At 39.9% G+C, this 21,926-nt stretch overlaps 1 protein-coding gene across 4 annotated transcripts in view; it reads right to left on the bottom strand.

Moving 5' to 3' along the window:
• Positions 1-10,437: 10,437 nt before the first annotated feature.
• Txk (TXK tyrosine kinase) overlaps positions 10,438-21,926 on the bottom strand; it is a 65,734-nt gene continuing 54,245 nt past the window's right edge. For 2 of the 4 annotated variants that reach the window (XM_047566614.1, XM_047566613.1), the window contains 5 exons: positions 20,115-20,331; positions 17,565-17,629; positions 15,469-15,587; positions 13,543-13,700; positions 10,438-10,836 (listed from right to left, as the gene is read on the bottom strand). In XM_047566614.1, the coding sequence (XP_047422570.1) occupies positions 10,768-10,836; positions 13,543-13,700; positions 15,469-15,587; positions 17,565-17,629; positions 20,115-20,331 (628 nt within the window). In that variant the 3' untranslated portion in view covers positions 10,438-10,767. The remainder of the gene's footprint in view (positions 10,837-13,542; positions 13,701-15,468; positions 15,588-17,564; positions 17,630-20,114; positions 20,332-21,926) is intronic. The other 2 variants (XR_007110520.1, XM_047566615.1) reach the window with 2 other exon arrangements.

Here is a 21,926-nt window from a genome sequence, read left to right as displayed (position 1 = left end):
CCCCAGACCTTCTGAATCAGAATCTACATCCTAACAAGTCTTCAGGTGGCTGCACATGCATTAAAGTTTGAGAAGAACTGGTCCAGAAGAATCCTGGCTCTCATATTTGGCTGCCAACTGAAATAACCCAGGGAGCCTGAAAAATACCATTCCTGCCCTGTTGATTTTGATTCTATTGGCCTATAACATAACCTGGGCATCAGGACGTTTCAAACTTCCCCAGATGATTCTAATAAGCAGTGACACCTGAGAACGACTGGCCTAGGACAGTGGCTCTCAACCCAGCTGCCCACTGGAATCACACAGGGTGCTTGGTTTTAACATTACCCATGGCTGGGGTCCTCTCAGAGTAGTTAAGTCAGAATAGAGAGGGATGGGTGAGAAGATAGGACATGGGCAACTAGTATTTTTGAAAGGCCTCAGATAATTCTAGAGTGGAAGAACCACACCAGGAAGAGGAGGTGAAAAGCTCACATCCTCTAGCCTGGTGGTTTGTGGGTAAAAGAGGGAGAGTGTGGAGGTGGGTTGAAGGTCTTGCTGAGGGAGGAGGGCTGGGTAAAGGGGACTGGCAAGGGCAGAAGAGAAGATTTTGGCTCTGATTTCTATTTAGATTCCTGGATGGGGTTACCTCACACACAATCACTGCCCAAGTCTGGAAAAGAGCCAGGGTGAGATCAAGTGTGCTGCACGACATGATTAAGCAAGAGGGTGAGGGCAGGGGCGGGAGTGTGGAGGCCCAGTTTTGGTATTCTACTCAGAACCCTGGTCCTACTCAGGACCCAGAAGTCCCCACTTGTGCTCAAGCTGGGATCCCAGAAGCAGCTGAGTTGAGAACCAAGAAGCACCTTTGTGGATGCCCAGCACTCCAAGGCAAGGGGACCTGCAGTTCCAGGCAGCCTAGGCTGGAAAGAGCTGGAGTGAGCTCATGTCATCCAGGAAGTTCTTTCATACCCTGACCAGGTCAGGAGAGACCAGCCCACACTAGTCACCAACTACATCTGCAAATACCAGCAGGGCAGGCAGCAACCAGAGTGATAAGAAATGTTGTTGGGAAACCAGAAGTACCAGGGGACACTGCTCTGGTACAAATAGCCCCTTCTCCTCCCCTTCACCACTGCAAGGTCACCTTGCCAGGGCTGATGACCTGAGTCCACAATGAAAAGCTGAGTCCATTTTGGCAGTCAGCATTCATTCCAACTGATCTGTACCTATGCCAAATCAGTTGTTAAATATTTTTAATACCTTGCCTGGATAAAGTCACCCTTTCCCCCTCTATACCCAGATACCACATCAGGCAGGAACAGAGGGAGGGAGAGGTAAAAACATATTCTACCTAAGGAGATTATTTTCACTGTTGCACTGGACTAAAGTTTTAGGGTTAAACTAAATCAAATTTCCTGGTGTTACCCAGCCAGTAGGGGCGCATGAGAAAAATCAGAGATGTTATAGATAAAATAAAGTAGCTATAAGTTGTCTGCACCTCTGAGAGTAGTGTGAGAAAACTTCCATCCGTGCTGCAGACAGAAGGATAATGTGCTTCCTCTATTAAGTATTTATCTATCCATAAAATATAGATTCAGATTTTTATATAGAGGTATTATTTTTAACCTGTTGTTAATTCCTAACAAAATACATTTTCTCTACCTATTTAAATAGGGAAAGGGAATATAAAAACTTGTGTACAAGTCAAATTGTTCAGGAAAAAGCAAAGTCTATACCAAAAAGGGCTGCTGACTACCTGAGGTCATCAGATGAAACCAGACAGAAAAACAGTCCACTACCATGTGCAAAAGCAATGGATTATTCCAGAATTCCCAGGGAAAGTTGCTTCCCAGCCTGCTCCTGTCTTTGGGAGATGGAACCTCTGGATGATCCCACTATTTTTATTCCATTGGTCATTTCATGAATATTTACTTAGCTGTTTGCCAGTCTCTGGGCTAGGACCTGAGAATACAGCAGCGAATAAACAGAAATACCTGCCCTCACAAATATTATAGTTTGGGAATGGAAGGTGATTACCAGATATTAAACCAAATAAAAAAAGAAAAGATAAAGGATTTGTTATATAGGATTAAGAGTTATACCAGATAAGCATACAGAAAAGGGAGACAGGGAATATCCATTAGGTTGCAATTTTAAATAATGTGGTTGGAGACAGATACCAGGAGAGGGTGACAGAGGAGATGAAGAACAAAGTCATGCAACTATCTAGGAGAAGCCCTGCTCACAAAGGAAACAGCAGGTGCAAAGACCCTGAGATGGATAAGAAAGGGCCCAGCATATGCAAGGGGCAGCAAGGGAGTTGGGTGGCATGAGGGAACAGGGGAGTGGCAGGAAATGAGATCAGCGAGCCTATGCATTCAGGTAACAGAGGGACAATGCTCTGATTCAAGTGTTTTCAACTCTCCCAGTGGTCAAGCACTTGCCTAGCACTCATGAGGCACTGGGTTCCATCCCCAGCACCACATTAAAAAAAATTAAATATACAAAATAAAGGCATTGTGGCCATCTACAACTAAAAATATTAAAATAAAAAAAAATAAATAAAGTGACATGGAGTCACCCTAGCCTCCAGAAAGATACCATTTACTTACTTTTCCTCCAAGTAGCCAGGGTAGGCTGGAGGAGAAGAGAGTCTGAAATGCCCATCTAGAGATGGATGGCCAGCATCCAGCATCTCTTTCTGCTGCCAAATGTAGGGGCAGCAGAGGTGCTATTTATCACACCTAGTGAATGACACAGGAGGTGAGAAGGGGAATGCCCAGGTTGGAACCCAGGACCAGTCCTGAGGATGTATGGACAGGGGAAGCAGATGGCTCTGCGGGGGAAGGGCGTGGCTGGTTCTGCACGTTGGGAGGTAAACCCGAAGGACTGACCAAAGCAGATCCTCCTGGGGCAGCTTTAAAGCCAACTAAAAGAAGCTGACCGTTGTGTGTGTGACCAAGAAAATACCCCTCCAGATGCAGAAATCCTGTTCCTTCCGGGAGTTCTTAATCTTTTTTATGCTACGAATTCCTTTGGAAGTCTGGTGGAGACTTTATCCTCCCTCTTGGAATAATGTTTTCAAATGCATAAAATAGAATACACAGAACTAAAAAGGAAACTATTGGAATAAAGTTATTAAAATATTGAAAAAGTAAGTGTGTATTTATGGTGTATTTGTGTGTGTGTGTGTTAAATGACAAGATCTAGTGGCAGTCATGAAAACTGTCATGACTTCAAAATAGTGATGAATGTAAACTCAATCTCAAGAAAGTTGCAACAACTCCCTCATAATATGAAAATAACATTATATCTTGACAAAGCCACAAAAACTACTTATAGAAAGTACTAGAGCTTAGGTTTTTAAAATTTTTTCCAACTATATTTAACATTGTAAGAAATGCTAAAGTTTAATAAGAGGTCAGTAAAAATAAAGATGTAATTCTTCCCCACCCACATTCAAGAATTATTCAGCCCAAAATGTGAACAGTGCTGAACCAGAGAAAGAACACTTGGAGAAAAAAGAGTCAGGATGAAGCAGATTCTCCAAGGGAGTTGAGAAATCTGTCCATTCCCCAAAACCTATCCGTAGGAAGCCTGAAAAATCTATCCCACCTCCACCCTCAGGGATGATAGTGTCCTGAAGATGTTTTCACGGAAACACAATTCAAGGCAGATAGAAAGGAAACGTACGAGAACAATACAGGCAAAGGAACAGCAGCTGTTATTCAAGGAAACACAACCAACTCATAGGACACCATTTGATGTGCTCTGGCTTCTACGTGAACTTTGTCGGGAAATAAGGAAACTCTCATTCCAGGAGGAAAGGGCAGGGTTGTGATGCCCAAGATCTGTGCTTCTCCCAACACCCGCCCATCCCAGGATGGAAATAAATCACATTTCCTGGAATGAATTTAGATCCAATGAGGCCAATTAATCTGGACAGGTGGAAAGTAGGTGGAGGCTGAAGCTCAGACTTGAAATGTAGAGCCTGTCTTCTCTTAGAGGGGCAGCTAACATGATGGGTGATGACAAAGACCACCCCCTTGGCCCATTTGGAGTCAAACTCCACTGAGCCCTCTTCTTGACTAGACCTCGTCTCCAGTCATCCTTGACTTAGCTTAACAAGAATCCTGCTAAGTCAGTTTAGTAGGAATTCTCCCACCCTGGATATCTGATCAGATTCCTGATCCCCTTGCTAAATAACGAAATTCTTGGGTTAGAATTCTATTAAGCCAGTTTAGCAAGATTCCTCCTACCCTTGATGGGAGATCTCTTCTTAGTAGTTTTGTATCACTGACCCCTCACCAAAGCTATGACTCCCCAGCAATTTTTGCACTCTCCAGTTGTTTACTCAGAGTGGAGATCAGTCTTTCTCTCCTCCTACAATAGTCTTGACCCTTATTGCATTGCCTTGAATAAAACATGTTAACAAATGTCCAAACACTTTTTCTTTAACAGTTTAGGCTAAAGTTCTGCAGTCCAGAGGATGGGAAGATGGTTCCATGAATGTGTGGGAGACTGAGCACTAAGAGAAAAGCCTTTGTAGAAAGCCATGGCTAGGCTTCTGGTGGCTGAGACTACTATCTGCATGGGAGTTTCCTGCAAGGGAAGCAGACAGCCAGGGGCAGCTGCATTCTGGAAAGGAAAGAGCAACAGAACATACAACCCCAGAACAGCCTTCTCTTTGCCCCCAACTGTCATCTCTGTTGCCCACACAGCAAGAAACCTTCAGGATTCCTGTACTTCCCTGGGGAGTCAGGCATAGTATCTCCCCTCAAAATGCATTTCTCACATTTACGGCAAAGGAGAGACTCAAACCAGATTTAATTTGATTCAGAAAAGCAAAGTTATATTTCTTACACCAAGAATTGCAGAATAATTCTATACCAGCTGTGTGGGTGTGGTATCTCTGTTACGAGGTTGTGTTTGTCAGTTTCTTGTTGTAACAAAAATACTTGACCAGAACACCTTAGAAGAGGAAAAGTTTATTTTGGGCTCACAGTTTCAGGGTTCAGTCCATGATGAGCCAACTCCATAGCTCTGGGCCTGAAATGAGGCAGAACAGCATGACAGAAGGGTATGGCAGAAGAAAGCTGCTCTGTTCATGGTAATTAGGAAGCAAAGAGAGGTGAGAGGGGAGGAATAAGAGACAAGATATAATACAAGGCCACATCCCAAATAACCTACTTTCTTCAATCACGTTCCCTCTCCTAGTAGTCCATTCATCTATCAATGGTATAATCCAGCAAATGGATTAAGGCTATGATGAGGCCAGAGGCCCTAATCATTGCCTAAAAGTCCCACCCCTGAATATTGCAGTATTGGGGACCCTCCTTCCAACACATGAGGTTTTGAAAACATTCCAGATCCAAATAGAAAAGAGGTTCTCCAGTTAGCATCCAATTTCCTCTCACAAGAGAAGTATGGAAATTCTTCTTTAGGTGTGGCTCAGAAAAATGGCTCTTCCAGGTTTCAGACCTTGCTATATCTTTGACTGATTCTTTTCTGTTAGAAGACTGTTCTAGATCTCATACCATTTATGTCTGGATTTTTCCACTAATTCAACTGTCACCCAGTTGATTCTCCAAGTTACCCAGGCTGCTTGGAAGCTAAATATCTGTAACCGTAGGGAACATTCCTCAAGCTTATTTGACAGCAGTCGCTGACACCATGGTCTAAATAAATCGAACAGTCTGGATGGAGAAACTGAGGAAATGGTAAAGACTCACCATGAATTATAGGCCTTTGCAGTTACTGAGGCTGAACTGAGGGGAAGCCTCACTCAGCAGGCATCACAGCAAGCTGTGATGTGAGTTTGCTGTGCTGCCTTGCCTCATGCTGTGTGCTAGACCTTGCCCTTCTCAGATTGTTTGATTTATTTAGACCATGGTGTCAGCGACTGTTGTCAAATAAGCTTGAGGAATTTTCCCCACATATAACCCAGATGTGAACAAGTTACACTGGCCCAAACTACCTCTACTGCATCTTCAGTGTACCAAGTGCACAACTGATACATACCAACTTCTGTAAGTCATAGATACATTCTAAAGGACCTTATGTACCTGCAGTTTCTTCTGCCTCTCAGGTTTCTGCAAGTTATATATGGTCTTGGTCCTGCATCACGTAGATCCACATATGAAATACACCCTACACACTTCCCACACATGCAACAAAATCCACTCAAACACAGCCATCATGATCCCAGCAGACTCTACTGAATAATTAGGGGTAACAGGGAAGAAAAGATCCATCACGGACTGCCCGAGAGAACAGACCTTCCTGCTCTCCAGTCTGTTATTTCCTTCAGGCAACGTCATACCTCCAGCTACTTATCTGCTTCTGTCCTTCCCTGCCCCTTTCCACTTTCTCTATAGGTCAAGTGGTGCATCGGACTCCAATGTAACCCATAAACTTGTTTGACCAAACCCATCAAGTTTCTCATCAAACATTCAACAAGACCCACACCCATTACAAAGCAATTAGAGACACAAATAGCTCTGTGTGTGTGTGTGTGTGTGTGTGTGTGTGTGTGTCCCTCAGTTGATAAGAAGTTCACATCTTTCTTATCCCCAGCTCCAAATTCTTCTATCAAATTCTCCTTTTTGGCTCCATATTACACCTCTGTTTTTTCTCTTTTGTATCACTCGAATGTCTTCAATCATCCCCAATACTACATACTTTAGATTATACATGTAACACACTGCGATGCTAACAACATAGAGTGGGAGAAAGAGATTATATTGCAATACAGCTCAACAAACAAAACTGAATCTGAACCAGTTCATCCTTAACAGTCCTTAGATCTTTTTCAATTCCAATAGAGATGAGTTCAAATGTTGAGGATGTGGATCACCTGCAACTCTCCCACACTACTGCTGTTGTGTCCTTGGTTATATTCACCTAGGACACTGCCTAACGCTATTTACAAAAGCTAAATACACATGTATCACTTGGCCCAGTAATTCCACTCCTGGGCATATACCTAACAGAAATGTGCACATATTTTCACCAAAAGACTTGTAGGAAAATGTTCATAGCAACACTGATCTTAATACTTAAAAATCAAAAAGAACTCAAATAACCATCAAAAGTAGAATAAATGAGTGGGATAATTATACAGTGTAAGACAATGCAGAAATGGGAATAAATATAACTTAATGTGTATACAGCATGGATGGGTCAAAGGAAGATATTGAGTGAAAGATGGCAGACACATGTTCTGGCTTCTGTTTATAGAAGGATTCCATTTATGAAAAAAATAGAAATAGGCCATACTAATTCATGGTGTTGGAAATCAGGATACTAATTACTTTTGGGTTAGTGACTTGAATAGGGAATGAGAATGGCTTCTGTAACTCTGGAATGTACCATTTATTGATCTGTGTCTGGCTACACAGATGCATTCACTTTGTGACTATTAGGAAAGCTGTATACTCATGGTGTATGTGTGTGTGTGTGTGTGTGTGTGTGTGTGTGTGTGTGTAAATGATTAACAGTAGGCCTGTACCCTTTTTCTCCAAGACCTAGGTCTATCTGGAGAGACTTTTGGTTTACTATCTCCCAGCACCAGTCCTTTGGAAATGACCTGAGTTAAGATAAATTTGGAATGTTGGGCACCAAGTCAGATCCCTGTTAAGTACATTGTGAAACCTGCAATCTGTAGCACAGCACAAAGGGGCGGGAGACCCATGGACTGTGAGCCTATGTGACTGATGGGCAACCAAAGGAGATTGTTTGCATCCAGGTGAGACCACAGAGCATGGCCTCATCCCCAGCAATCATGAACACTCTAGGCAGCTGAGGAGGGAAACAAGACACCAGAGCCCATGGATGGTTGGTAGGCTTTCATGGAGACTGAAGGCTGTGCATATTCTATTTCCAGTCTTAAATCCTTCTCTGAAGCTAAGAAAACAGTGCTACATGAAATGCTGTTGCATCTTGTGAGTTTGCTTGCCAGTCCAGATGGTGGGGCCAGGTATTAGACTTCAATGAAAAGTTTACCGAAAAAAGAAATCCTGTGAGTGTTCTTTGCCAAAAGTTATTTTTGCTGATCATATCTTCTGCTTGGCCTCCAAATTCCTTCCATTTTTCTAAACCTCCTCTTTGTTGTTTGACCTATTCTCTCTTTTTTACAACCAGTCCCTAAACCACCTGATCATTTCTCATGCAGAGCTGTTTAAATATTGTCTCAAACTACCCACTGAGACCTCATGTCAATAACAAACGGTAAAAATAGTGGCAAAGCATAGTCCATACCCAGGAGAAGTTGTATGGTAGCCTCTTTAAATTTTTTTCTTTCTTTAGTTAAACAAGGAATGGACCATCTCTGTCACGGACATTTGTATTCACACATTATCTTAGTTGCTGAAAACATAGCTCTAGTTATTCCTGTTTCTAATTTGGTATCTCAAACTTTCCTGAAAAGGTGTAGAGATAGTCTCTAACCACCAATATGTGCTCTTAGAAGTACAGCTGAGGTCACATGACCCCTAAGAATGACTTCCTCTGGGTGTCACTCCTTACTCTTACTTTGCACTTTCCAGTGATGGCAGATGCCCTGTAGTCAGTGCTAGCTTTACAGTGTTTGTTTCTGGGGTTTTGTTACTTTCTGGTTGTTGCTATTGTTGTTGTTGTTGTTGTTGTTTATAAGGGAATGAGGACCTTCAAGCTTAATAAAAACAGAAAAAAAAAAAAAAACCTTATTGCATATACAGATAACACATTATTTTCTTTGTCATGCACTTTTGCTATTAAATAGTCACACAAGGGCTGGGGAGATAGCTCAGCTGGTAGAGTGCTTGCCTCACAAGCACAAGGCCCTGAGTTCGATCCCCAGTACCGCAAAAAAAAAAAAAAAAAAGAAAAAATGTTCTTATTGGGGGGAGGGGAAAAATAAAATAAACATCATTACCCTATGTAAACGTAAAAAAAAATTTTAAAAATTAAAAAAAAAATAGTCACACACCCTCATGAGCTAGACTTCATATGTTTTATTTGAATTAAGGTCTCTGTAGTTGGAGTGTTCTGTCTTTCCTCACCATGGCCAGAGTCACAAGAGAAAGGGTATGATAGTGTCAGAAATATCTCAGTATCTCATGCGAACATTTCTGAAACCACTACCTGAATGATCAAATCTTTTTCTTGTACCTTCTTCTCATTTAAAATAATGCAAATTTATTGAGCACACTGATATTCAAAGATAGAATTCTGGGCATGGAGGAAATATGATTCAAAAGGCACCAACGACTTAAACTCTAATGAGGATCATAAAGGATATTCCCCCAGAACATCACACAGGGTGAGGTCATACACAATTAAAAGGCACCTATTGTTAACCTTATGGTATCTAGACCTGTGATTTCTTCTTATAGGACTTCTGAAGCACTTGGAATGATTAAGACCAATTTCCAATCATTTCTACATACAGTGCAAAAGAAAGTAAGATTTAACCATGGTTGCTCGTTGTTTCATCTTAAATTCAAAGTCCTGGACTTCAGAAGTAACTTAATGAGTTAATGTCACATTTGGAAATCTTATTTTTTTGTCTCCTGCCTTGGAAAGAATGAGTCATAGAAAGTACAGGAGGCATTTACTATAACAAAATAAGGTTTCTTAATTTGTCTAGTCTCACCTGTACACAGCATGAAATCTCAGAACTGAAATTAGTTCTGAACTTCCCTAACAATGGTCATCACTAGAAATAGAAATATCACCAGGATCTGTTCAAAGGGGACTTCAGTTAAGTCCTATAATAATATTTAAAACTGAAATACAACCGTGTCCAAAATAATTGGATATGTGCAAAAGTTTTGTTAAATAACATATGGGAAGATTTATTAAAGACATTTCCAAGTGCTCACATTCACATGGTTCCTAAAGATATGCTTTCTGTAAAGATCTGTAGAGCCACAAATTCTGCCACGGAGGCTCCTTTACTCCATGACCTGGCAGAATCTACTTTCACCTTCTATGCATGGACCACTGAAGTACAAGTCACTCCTCTTTAGGAATGAAATTGACTTAGCCTTGGGAAGATTCAGGTTTTCCTTACCCTCGAGGGTTCTTAGCAATCGCCATGTACAGCAGTCACTAGAAAATCTTCAGTGGAACCTGTTTCAGTTAGCTCTTCTGCTGCTGTGACCAAAAGACCCAACAAAAACAAGTTTATTTTGTGGTTCCTGGTTTCAGAGGTCTAAGATCATAGACAGCTGGCTCCATTATTCAGAGCTTGAGGTGAGGCAGAATATCATGATGGGAAAGTGTGGTGAAGTAAAGAGCCTTAGGACAGGGTACCAGAAAGCAGAGAGAATCCCCTCCCCACAGGCAAAATAGACACTCCAAAGGCAGTCCCCAATGACCCACATCCTCCAGCCACATCCTACCTGCTTATAGTTATCACCCAATTAGTCCCTATCAAGGATTAAAGCAGCAATTAGGTTAAGGCTCTCATAACCCAGTCATTTTGCCTTTAATCTTCCTTGCATTTTCTCACACATGAGCTTTGGGGGACACCTAATATATAAACCATAACGTCTTTTTTCCATCTTCACATATGGATGTGAAATATATGACAGAAGGGGAGTGTAGAAATCCTTCTCATGCATGCAGAAAAACTATTGTCAGAATATTCTTAAAACAATTTGAAAAGTCCGTGATCTCTGCACTATTTCTAAGAATCAGCAGCTCTAAAAGGAAGATATTCCCTTTAGTGGCAACCCACTCATGATTTGGTCTTGTGACAATTTCGCAAGATGATCCTCTGGGCTGGCATTCCATTTCAGGTCACCAGGTTTCTGCAATTTCTGTGAGCACTTGTAGCAACTCAGTAAACGTTGGGCGGCCTTTAGGGGTCTGGAAAAGAAAAATGGAGGAAGTCAGCTCAACTAAAAACACTCAGACACCAGCTGCAGATCTTGCTGGCAGGAACTGAGATCCAGTCTGGTTCTCCACAAAAAGAAGAAAAAGATATCTTGGCTGATACACTGTGGCATGATTGCATTTGAACAAGGCAGGAGTGTGAAAACATAAAAGTAAAGATTACTGCAAAAATAAAATGGCTGGAATTGACTAGTTGGGCATGGTGGTGCATGGCTGCAACCCCAGATTCTGGGGCAGGGTCGGGTTTGAGGCAGGAGGACCACAAGTTCAAGGTCAGCCCTAGCAACTTAGTGAGACCCTAAGCAACTTAGCAAGACCCTGAGCAACTTAGCAAGACCCTGTATTAAAATAAAAAATAAAAAGATCTGGGGATGTAACCAGTACCAAAAAAAAAAAAAAAAAAAAAACTATAAACACTACCACATGTGGTTATTTAAATTAAGTAAAATTAAATAAATGTTTAAGCTCACTTCTGCAGTCACACTAACCACTTTTCAAGCCCTCAATAGCCAGAGGTGACTACCATATTGGACAGCACAGATTCAAACATAGCCACAATTACAGAAATTTCTACTGGACAGAACCACCCTGGAGCCCTATTTGATTGATTTGACACATATGAGGGCAAAGAAGAGCTAGGAGGGCTGATTTAGAGCATCAGGTCCCCAAGCTCAGCCCCAGTTATTTACTATATTTGATTCTGTCTACAAAGAAGGATTTCACTCAGAGAGCAGAAGATATGTTTCGATGAGGAACTTTGCAGATCCTGGGGCACAGGCTGTGCTATCTTTAGGCCCAGTCAACAAAATCCCTGGCCATGAAGCCAGGAATTGGAACATTTTTCCTATTTCACTGATGGATGTGATTTGGCTCTGGCTTCATGAGGAAGAAGAAATAGCACTGTTGGCATCCTTGAAATCCATAGAAAATAGAATTATTCACAGTATTTGCTTTCGCAGTGGGTGAGGGGAAGATGCCACCCTTAGTGGCTCATAAACAGAGGGTTCCAGTAAAAAGAACAGAGCAGATGATGTGAGCACACTTTATAGTCCTCCCTGAGACTCCAAGAATAAATTGTGGGGCCTTTTGAAGAGGCTGAAATTCTGCAGGCAAAGCATTAAAAAATGTGTTAATCAATGGTAACATGATCACATTTGAGTCTAGAGGCACTTAAGCACTTGGGGCAAAGTAATGGGCAAAGTCAACTTTTGCTAACAAATAAGTCAACATAATGGAAAAACTATTTTAATCAATTTCCCAATGACAGTTTGAGATTGAGGTCATTTCTTGATCTTCCTGGCAACATCCCATTTACCCTTCCTCCTTCTCTGTCTCATATCCACAGATATGTAAAATCTCACTAAGTATTTTATGCACATGTACATGTATATTGTTTCATATATATAAGCTCTACTTACCATGAGGTTTCTCCCTAATGAACCTATCACAAGTTGAAAATGTCATAAATCAAAAATTCATTCAATTCACCTAATCTACAGAACATCATAGATTAGCAACACTGTCCACCATAGAGTATTGGTTGTTTACTGTGACCATGTGACTGCCTGGGAGTTGTAGCTTACCAACTCTGCCCACCGTCCTCAGAGAGAATCATACCTCATATTGCTATCCCAGGAAAAAAATAAAAATTAAAAATTAAAAATATATTAAAAATATAGTTAAAATTTTTAATATAAAAATTAAAAATTAAAAATATTTATGGACTGTACTGAATGTATATCACTTTTGTACCATTGGAAAGGTGAAAATTTTTAAGTCAAACTATTATAACTATCATGTGTATATTCCTGAGCTCTCTATGTTGTTATTGCAAAAATGTTCTTAAGATAGCTGTTTGCTAGCACATTGCTCTTGAAATATTGGCTTTTCCAGTATCTGTGTTTTGGGAATCAAGTGGTCTTTTTTGTTTTTTGTTTTTCCTTTCAAGCAGGAGGAAACCCCTCATCAGGCTGTGATTTTTCTAGCCAGAGACCATCAGCAGCAAAGAGAGTAGAGCTCTCAAAACCACAGGGGAGTCTGATGAGAGGGAAGAGACGTGTTGAGTCAGTGCCCGGAAAAGGCAGAACTGGGACAGAAACCCCTCTACTTTATTTTTAAGCTTGGCATTTCAACAAAAGAAGAAACAGGGCTCCCAAGAGTTCATTTCTGTGTGGCGGCTGGCACACATTCTGCTTTCATTTCTAGTTTGCTTTTATCTCTCCAGCAGGAGTCTTAAGTGCCATAGAGAGATGAAACCCATTCCTCCCAGCCTTGAAAAGCAAGGCAAAAACAAAGTGGAGTGAAGGAAATAAAACACCAGTCTTCTTTTTCAATGGGGAAGTTTAGTAAACCTGGTTCTACCCTTGGTTCCACTGACCAATTCTTAAAAGGTAACAAAATATCTCATCATTGAGGCTTTAGTAACCACAGGAGTTTCTACAAGAACCCATCTCAGACAGATAAGATTTGGCCCATGCACTGAGATCCTCAGCAGAGAGGTCACTGTGAAAAACAAAATGGACACACGACTGTACTCTTTCAAATAGAAAGAGTATTTCTGGCCCACAGGATCAAGAAGACAGGCAGCTTTTGCTGCTATGAGAGTCTTGGGTAATGCTGGTGAGAACACGTTTGCTCTCACTTGCTGGGACTGCCAACCAGGAAAAGCAGGCCGCTCACCTCATGCCAGCAGCTATACATGACTTCATATATGGACATGGATGCCAGATGAGGGCGATACAGCCGGAAACCGTTAGAAATGGCTTCCACGACTTGCAGATTTGACTTATTTTCAAAAGGCATTTTTCCTTCTGTAAAAACTTCCCACATTAAAACTCCTATGAAGAAAATGCACAAAAACAAAGGGTTAGTGGGCAATGGTTACTGGGAACTGCAAGAACAGTTGACTTCAAATTACTGTTATTTTATTTTATTATTTTTCTCCCCCAGCCTTTGAGTTACAATCAAAATGAAAGTCTTCTATCTAGAAAGCAGGTCATGCATACCTGAGTTTTAGAAGAGGGCTGTAACTCAAAAACAATCCCAGAGAAGGCAAAATCTTTCCTTTTCCATTGGTCTTGACAGCCTCCATAGTGGAAGAAAATGCTGACGGCTATTTCATCTCTAAGTATTGCTCATGTCCCACACCCTGAAATCAATGAGCCCTTCTGACATTCCATAGAAAATGACAGAATTGTGGGAGCCTCTGCTGCCTGCTAAGACATGCCCCCCCTCTTTCAATGAAAGGCCACACTGTTGGGCAGGGTCCTAGAGGGTTTGGCAAGAGCTCTGTACATAAGGCAGTGTTCAATAATCATTGATTGATTATTGATTGACTAATGAAACTTTTTTAAGAACTCTCAATTTGAGTTCATTTAACTATAAACCTGTTTTACAAATATTTATTTGCTATTGGTTGGAAAGCAGGCCTATTCTAGGGCTAGATGGTTCTATAAGAATGAGACCAGTTCATATCCTGAAGAAGCTCACTGTCTAAGGAGGAAGAAAGAAAAGTGGTCAGGTAATACTCAGGCAGTTCTCATTGTTCTGCAGCCACTTGATGAAAGAGATGAAGCCTTCATGTCACTATTCAGAGGTCTCACAACTCACCTGCTCCTGGCTAGGAGCACCATAAGGCAATGGAGAGGAAATGAGAGCAACGATACAGGCGTAAGCTTACTATGGACAATAAAATCCACACCATCTTAAGGCCCAGAAGTCTCCCCAAACCCAAAAGTTATCCAGGAAGGTCTGGATGAAAGAAAATAAGATAGTTTCTTGCATATTCATTGCCATGTTTTAAGAATCAACCCAAAGAACAAACTGTATTAGACATGGTTCCTATAGCTTCTCAGCCTCAGTAAAGAATATCGCCCAGTATAAATTAACAAACAGGTGCCAAAGAAGCCTATGTCTAAACCTACAAAATGTGAAGGCAATGAAGTAAATGAGGTAGAACCCTTTTTTTTTTCTAATCTGGGTTATAAGTTCAAGTTGTCAACTGAACAACTGGCAAATAGGCTGCTTTGTAGTTAAGGAATGAAGTTTATTAAATGCACATACATTCAGGGATGACCTACAATTATTTTTCCTAAAAACCTTTGTAAGGTAGAAAAGTTGGCTGGTTCTGTTTTCTAGATCAGTAGACTTTTTGCTATGGTTTTAAAACAAGGACTCACCAAGGAAGGAAAAGATCAAAAGGCAGACTGATGTAAAAGGTGTATGATGCCCATTGTCAAAGATGAGCTGGATGAGGTGAGAGCACATAAGGAAGCATAGCTATGATTTTTTTTTTTTTTTTTTTGGTACCAGGGATTGAACCCAAGGGTTAACCATTGAGCCACACCCCAGCCCTTTTTATATTTTATTTAGAGACAGAGTCTCACTAAGTTGCTCAGGGCCTTGCTAAGTTACTGAGGTTGGCTTTGAACCTGTGATCCTCCTGCCTCAGCCTCCTCAGCCACTGAGATTGCACGTGTGCACCACTGAGCCTGGCACGAGAAGACATTTTTTAAAGGTCATAGTTTGTGAAGAAATAAAGGCAAAAAGATTAACCATGTGATTATATCAAGCTCCACCAAATGAACATCAATCAAATGCACTCACCAAACGACCAGACATCAGATTTACTGCTGTATTTGTTGAAATGGAAAACTTCAGGAGGGGACCACTTGATTGGGAATTTGGCTCCAGAAGAACTTATATATTCATCATCCAAAACATACCTACAGTCATCATATTCAAAACACATTGTGTTAATTACCTCCATGATTTGCAAAAAGATGTATTTTACCCCAGAAAACTTCTGTACACCTTCTCCTCTCATTAACAGAATGTGAAATTATTCTTTGTAGGGTTTTCTCCCCAAACCAAATTTCATTGTGTTTACTTTCATTGGATCTTAGAAAACCATCATAATTCTTCAGTTCGAAATAATGGTCCACTCTGTATGTGTATTATGATTCATTCTTACTATATGATAAGGCATTCTGAATGCTCTAACGAAGTTATTAAAAGGAAATAAAAGTTCAGCCTTCTTAGACTTAAAAAGAATGAATTCCAAATTGCTATATTTTCTTCCATGTATTTTTGTAGGGCATAAAGAAGGAGAAGGGAGAATAAAAGCATCGAATACACTTCGATGTGAAAAACCTCTAATACATTGGAATAATAAAAAGAAATAGGAATAATTGCCCTCTCCTTTAAAAAAATATAAAACCTCTCTCTCTTTTTTGAGAACTGTATGCAGAAATGTCAAAGTATGGTAATCCGGAGAGAAGATACAAGAAATAATGTGTTCTTGTTGCCCCTTGAATACACGATATAATTTTAAATTACTTATTATAAATTATTATTATAATTTTGAAGTATTTATTAAGGTTGCCTCCACACTCCCACTTTCTCCCCCATGTACTCCATCTCACACCACCTTGAAGACCTCCTCCCTTACAGAGTCAGAGGTCATTCTACTTAGATAAAGAATGATAAGAGGAAATAAAGGAGGAAAAGCCATTTTCCATAGACTTGGAGTTTCCAGAGTCTAGACAGAAAAGAAAGATTGGGTTATTAACAAGACATTTGGAGAAATGGATCATTAGATCTCATCACCACCACCACCACCATTCATCCATTCACCTAGAGAAAGATTCCCTGGACTAGAAGGAAGGGAGAACTGAAGGGAAAGAGAAGGAGGACCAGGCCCTGGTGGTGCTTTCTACCTTATAAGTGCTGCCCAGGTCACACAGCAGGGAAAGATGCTACCACTTCTATAGAGGGTCAGTGAGACTCAAGTTCAAAACAAAGCCTGTTCCTTCTTTCCCAGGTAGTGGCCCAAGAAAGGCAAAAATTCCAGAGAGTAAATGACTCCAGATGTGCCTAGATAAGTGAGACCTTAGATAGCCCCATGGAATTTTCAAATCATAGAGAAAGCCAGTTTCGGAAGGAATCTTGCAGATAGAAATTTGGGATAGGTGAGAAACCACCTGTGGTTGGCTGGCTGAAGGAGGAGGATGGTGGCCGCAAAAATGCCAGTGTGCCTGGAAAATAACAGGAACAGAGAAGTCACCTTCCTACCAGGACCCAGCCCCATATTACATCCAGAACTGGGACAATGATGTTGAAGAAAGTCAGAGAGAAACCCTGGATTCACTGAAGTTAAATTTCTAACACCCCAAAGAAAAGGGGACTCAAAATGTCAATTATATTGGAGTGCAAAAGACATGACTAAATTTTTCACACTCTTGAGTTGTAGGCTTGAAGCTAGCTACTACACTTAATAATAGATGTGTTTGATGTTGACCTAGAAAATCAGGGCTGACCAAACACATTTTGCCCTTTTTTCCCTTTAAAAATACACATTTATCAGAAAAGTATTTTTCTTCATCTTACACAGATGAATGGACTGAGAAAATCTTTTTAAGATTTAACATAGTTTTGTTAATGATGACCTGAAAGATGAGAAGAGCCCACAGTAAATAAAGGCCTACCTCACAACACAAACTGGCACATGTCCTGAAATCCAAAGTGGGTTAGTGGGCCACATACCCACACCAACATTTTCCCCAGAGGAAAAAAGCAGAGACAGTAGCATCTTCAGTTTTTCCACAGACAAATGTAAGATTCTTATTATGAGTGAAAAATATATAGATATATAGATATATAGATATAGATGATTTAAATTTATATTTAGATTTCTCACATACCTGGTCATTCCAAAGTCCGAAATTTTTACTATACATGTAGAACTGACCAAACAATTCCTTGCTGCCTATAAAAAGGAGAAAATAATCCAAGTTTAATTACAAGTTTTTCCTTCAAGAGTTTCTGAGCTGGGAGTGTTGCTCAGTGGTAGAGCCCTTGCCTGGGATGTGCAGGGTTCTGGGTCAATCCCAGCACTGGAAAAAAAATCTGCTCTCCTTTTCTTTAGCTTCCCCTCTGTGGAGCCAGACATGCTGTTGTTATGATGATATCTATCAATGTTATATATGATTTAATAACCTGCCTTTGTATGACGAATTTTAATGATTCTTCAATGTAATAAAAAAATTGAAATGTCAACACTTTTTAAAATGTTTAATCTTCCTCAAGAAATATACTTGATAAATATGAGAATTCATTTAATCCAAAAGATGATAAACTATGACTCTTCGCATAAGAGTAGTATATATTTTTTATTTAACTTAAGTAAAAGAAAAAAACCCAATATACATGACAAATAAGAATAGTCATTTCATCTTTAGAATCTCTACTAGGTAACAAAAATTAAGAAATTAAGTTTTAAACTTAAAGTGCACTGAAGATAACTATTAATAGCAATAGTTTCATATTTCTTAAAATTACCACAGTGAACTAAATATGGTATACTATAAAACCAAGATGATATATGTTATGCCCAAACAATCTATTTTCATCAATTTAATTAAGAAAATCATTGATTTGGTTATTTAGCAACATAAAGTTGAATGCTTGATAGAATTTTTTTCTTTTCTGCTAATTTGTGGTCCAATGAGTCCAACAACTAAACAAGAAACTTAGCCAGGTGCAGTGGCGCACACCTGTAATCCCAGTGACTCCAAAGGCTGAGGCAGGAAGATCACAAGTTGGAGGGCAGCCTGAGAAACCTAGAGAGGCCCTGTCTCAAAATAAAAAAAATAAAATAAAAAGGGCTGGCACCCCTGGTGCACAATCCACAATATGGCAAAAAAAAAAAAAAAAAGTAAGAAACTTGAAATGGCAAACTGCAAGGAGCCAGCAAGGAAAATATCAGTAGGTACCAAGGTACCAACAATGATCTCAAAGCCAAACCATAAGAAATGTCCTTGACAGAACAGACTTCTTGTTAGCTGATGTGTTTTATGGAGCAGGTAGGTAGATAAAATAGAGTGTAAATAAAGTGAACAATCAAGGAAGAAAACAGGTATAGGAGGACCTGTGTGAAACTACCTGGAGCAAACAGAACGATGAGAACAATCGCACAACTGAGTTTTGAATTATAACCCAGGAAAGACAAACCTATAGAGAGCAGGAAAGTGAGTTAGGTGCAACAGGTACGCTATCCATCCATTTGAAACTTTGCTCAAGAGCTCCAATGTGCTGGGTACTGGGAGACATGCCATGAGGGATGAAGAACAGGGATCTGCCTCTGCAATAGCCACAGTTAGCACTGCAGAGCTCTCAAATGAGCCAGGCACTGTTTGAAGAGCTTGCACATAGCGATTCATGTAATCCTCCCACCAAACCCATACTAGGGAGTTGCTATGGTTTACTGGTTAACGAATTTGCCCAGGGTCATATACCTAACAAATAATGTAAAACAATTAACTATTATATGAATCAGTAAATAATAAACATCATGGAGTTCTGAATCATGGGTGGGATAAACTTACTTCCCAAGATGTGCCAGAGCCACTGTAACTATGCCTCCTTTCTCTCCCCAGAATAATCCGGCTAAGTGACAGAATTAGGAATATGGTCACTCTTGGTCAGGTGTGATGGAAGCATGGGGTTAGTTCTAGGTGTCAGTGTCATGGACTTCTTATAGAATCTTCAAATAATCGTTTAAGATAAATTTTAGATTCAGAAATGAGACATGGAAGAATGTAGAAGGAATAGCATGAATATCCTGAAAAAATGTGGAATGGACAGAACACATTATTGCAGGGGAGATAGTGAAAAAGGGAAGCAGTGCTATTAACATTTGGTTTGGAACAAAGATAGTCATTTTTTTTAATAGGAATGTTCTGGGCATTACAGAACAGAATAATTTAGCGTTTCTAGTCTCCCTCCCTCAGTAATGCCAATAACCATCTTGCACTACTGTCAGAACCAAACCAGCTGCACACTAGGGTAACTGCACCCTGGGTGAGAACCACTGGAATTTGCTCTTCCCTGCTGTCTCTAGTACCTAGAAGAGTGCTTGGCATGCACTCGGCACCTGATACATGTTTGATTATGTGTTCAAAGGAAGAAATGTGGAAGGAAAGAAAAAAAGAAGGAAGAAGGGAAAAAGCAAGAGGATAAATGAAAGAAAATCAGTTTTGGTTCATTCAAAGCACATTGAGAATAAAAGACTTGGTTACAGCATCAAGGGGCAATAAAAAAATAAAGTTACATTTCCCAACAAATTGTATAAAGAGGAAAGGTTTTGAAATGAAGTTATAGGATATGTTCTTCCAAGTATTAAAAGTAATTGCCATATCCTTCCAAACACAGGTACAGTGTGTAAGATCATAGGGAATTTGCACCGTACTTACTAAATCTCTGTGGATATAGCAGTTCCTCTCCAGATACTCCATTCCTTCACATACATCCTGGCACACACTCAGTAGCATTTCCTTCCTAAGTTTTCCTTTTCTGTCCCTGAGATAGTTAAGCAGGCAGCCATTTTCCATAAACTCTGTCACAATATAGAGGGGCTTCTGCTGTATACATACCCCATAAAGCTGAACCAGCCTTGAATGGGATAGTTTCCTGTTGAAGAAAAACAAGAGCAGTGAACAGAATCAGTTTTGCATTTCAAAGTGTTGGAACACAAGTGGCAATGTTGGCCGTCTATGTATCATTTTCATTGTCAGGATAAACATCAGCCCCACACAGAGAGGAGAGCATTTTCCTTTCCACTTTATGCACTGAGAAAGTGGGATCAGAAATTTAAGCAGCGCTTCCAAGGTCATTGTTTTTTGTTTTTTTAAAACATGTTTTTAGATATTAATAGACCTTTATTTTTTATTCATTTATTTATATGTGGTGCTGAGAATCGATCCCAGTGCCTCACACATGCTAGGCAAGCACTCTACCACTGAGCCACAACCCCAGCCCCCAAGGTCATTGTTGATGTGTGCCCCATATTCTACTTCTCAGTATTCTAGTTTTCTGCTTTCCATCTCGTGGGTCTTCTGCTTCCTCCTTTCTGCTTCTCCAGGCCCAGGCCTCGGAGTTCTGCTCCTTGACTCCCAACCTTCCTAACTTCAGTCACCCAGACAAAAACTCCTGGATAGACAGAAGACAGGAGTGATCAACGACATCAAGAAAATTAAATGTTAAAGAATAAAGGCATCTTAAATGACTTTTAGAAATTTTTACATAGAGACTACATTTACCAACATGAAACCTTGCTTTGTAATTAGTAATTACACACACACACATACACAGAGAGACCTTGAATGTTGCCTATTAAAACATACCCAGGGGCCGGGGATATAGCCCTGGGTTTGATCCCCAGTACCGTAAAAAAAACAAAAACAAAGACAAAAACATACCCAGAACTTTATAGTCATCTGGACTTCAAAAGTTTATTGTTTCTTCCATGGAACATAGAATGCAATCTCTAAAGACCTTTTAGGCTAACTGATCACCATGGAAAACAACTTCAAATTAATGTTTGTAATTTTACAAGATGTATAATAAGCAATTCTCTGTTACTCCAAAGCACCTTGAAAATTACCTCTTCTTCTCATTCATGAGAGCAAAATAAGCTCAGTGACTCTGGAAGACTGTTTACCTTAAAACAAAGTGTATGACGTGATTATAGACACATTACCACGAAATCAATTTGTGAAAACACTCCAGTTAATGGAGAAGAGGTACTCAGAAACTGTGAACATTATTTTAATTTTGTATATATATGTATTTTTATATAAATATTTCATCAGATTTAACTTTCAAGTTCACAAAGTGTACTTTCAGTTAAGGAATGCAGTTTATATGCATGCCAAGCAATGGCAGGAAAGTAAGTCTTAAAATGGAATATTAATGTGCCATAAAAAAAATCCACCAAGCCAACACCCCCAAGGAAGCATTTGAGAATTGAAACATTACCCTGCAGTGGCTGAGCAAGACCACTGGCAAAAACCTACTAAGACAAAATTCTACCTGAAATAAGGCAAAACAAATAAACAAACCCTCGTGTATATTCAGTCTAATGAATAAGACAGATGTTTCTTCATAGGCATAGAAAAATGCAAACAGAAAAAGTACATTCTTGTTTGCTGTAAATTTAGTACCTCTTAATAACTTAGAGAAGTATAAATGATTTGTTGTAGAACAAATATCATATTTATTTATCA

The sequence above is a fragment of the Sciurus carolinensis genome, chromosome 10 (genome assembly GCF_902686445.1).
Source record: "Sciurus carolinensis chromosome 10, mSciCar1.2, whole genome shotgun sequence".
Taxonomy (NCBI): domain Eukaryota; kingdom Metazoa; phylum Chordata; class Mammalia; order Rodentia; family Sciuridae; genus Sciurus; species Sciurus carolinensis.
The sequence above is the reverse complement of the archived record's forward strand: the minus strand, read 5'-3'. Positions and strand labels throughout refer to the sequence as shown.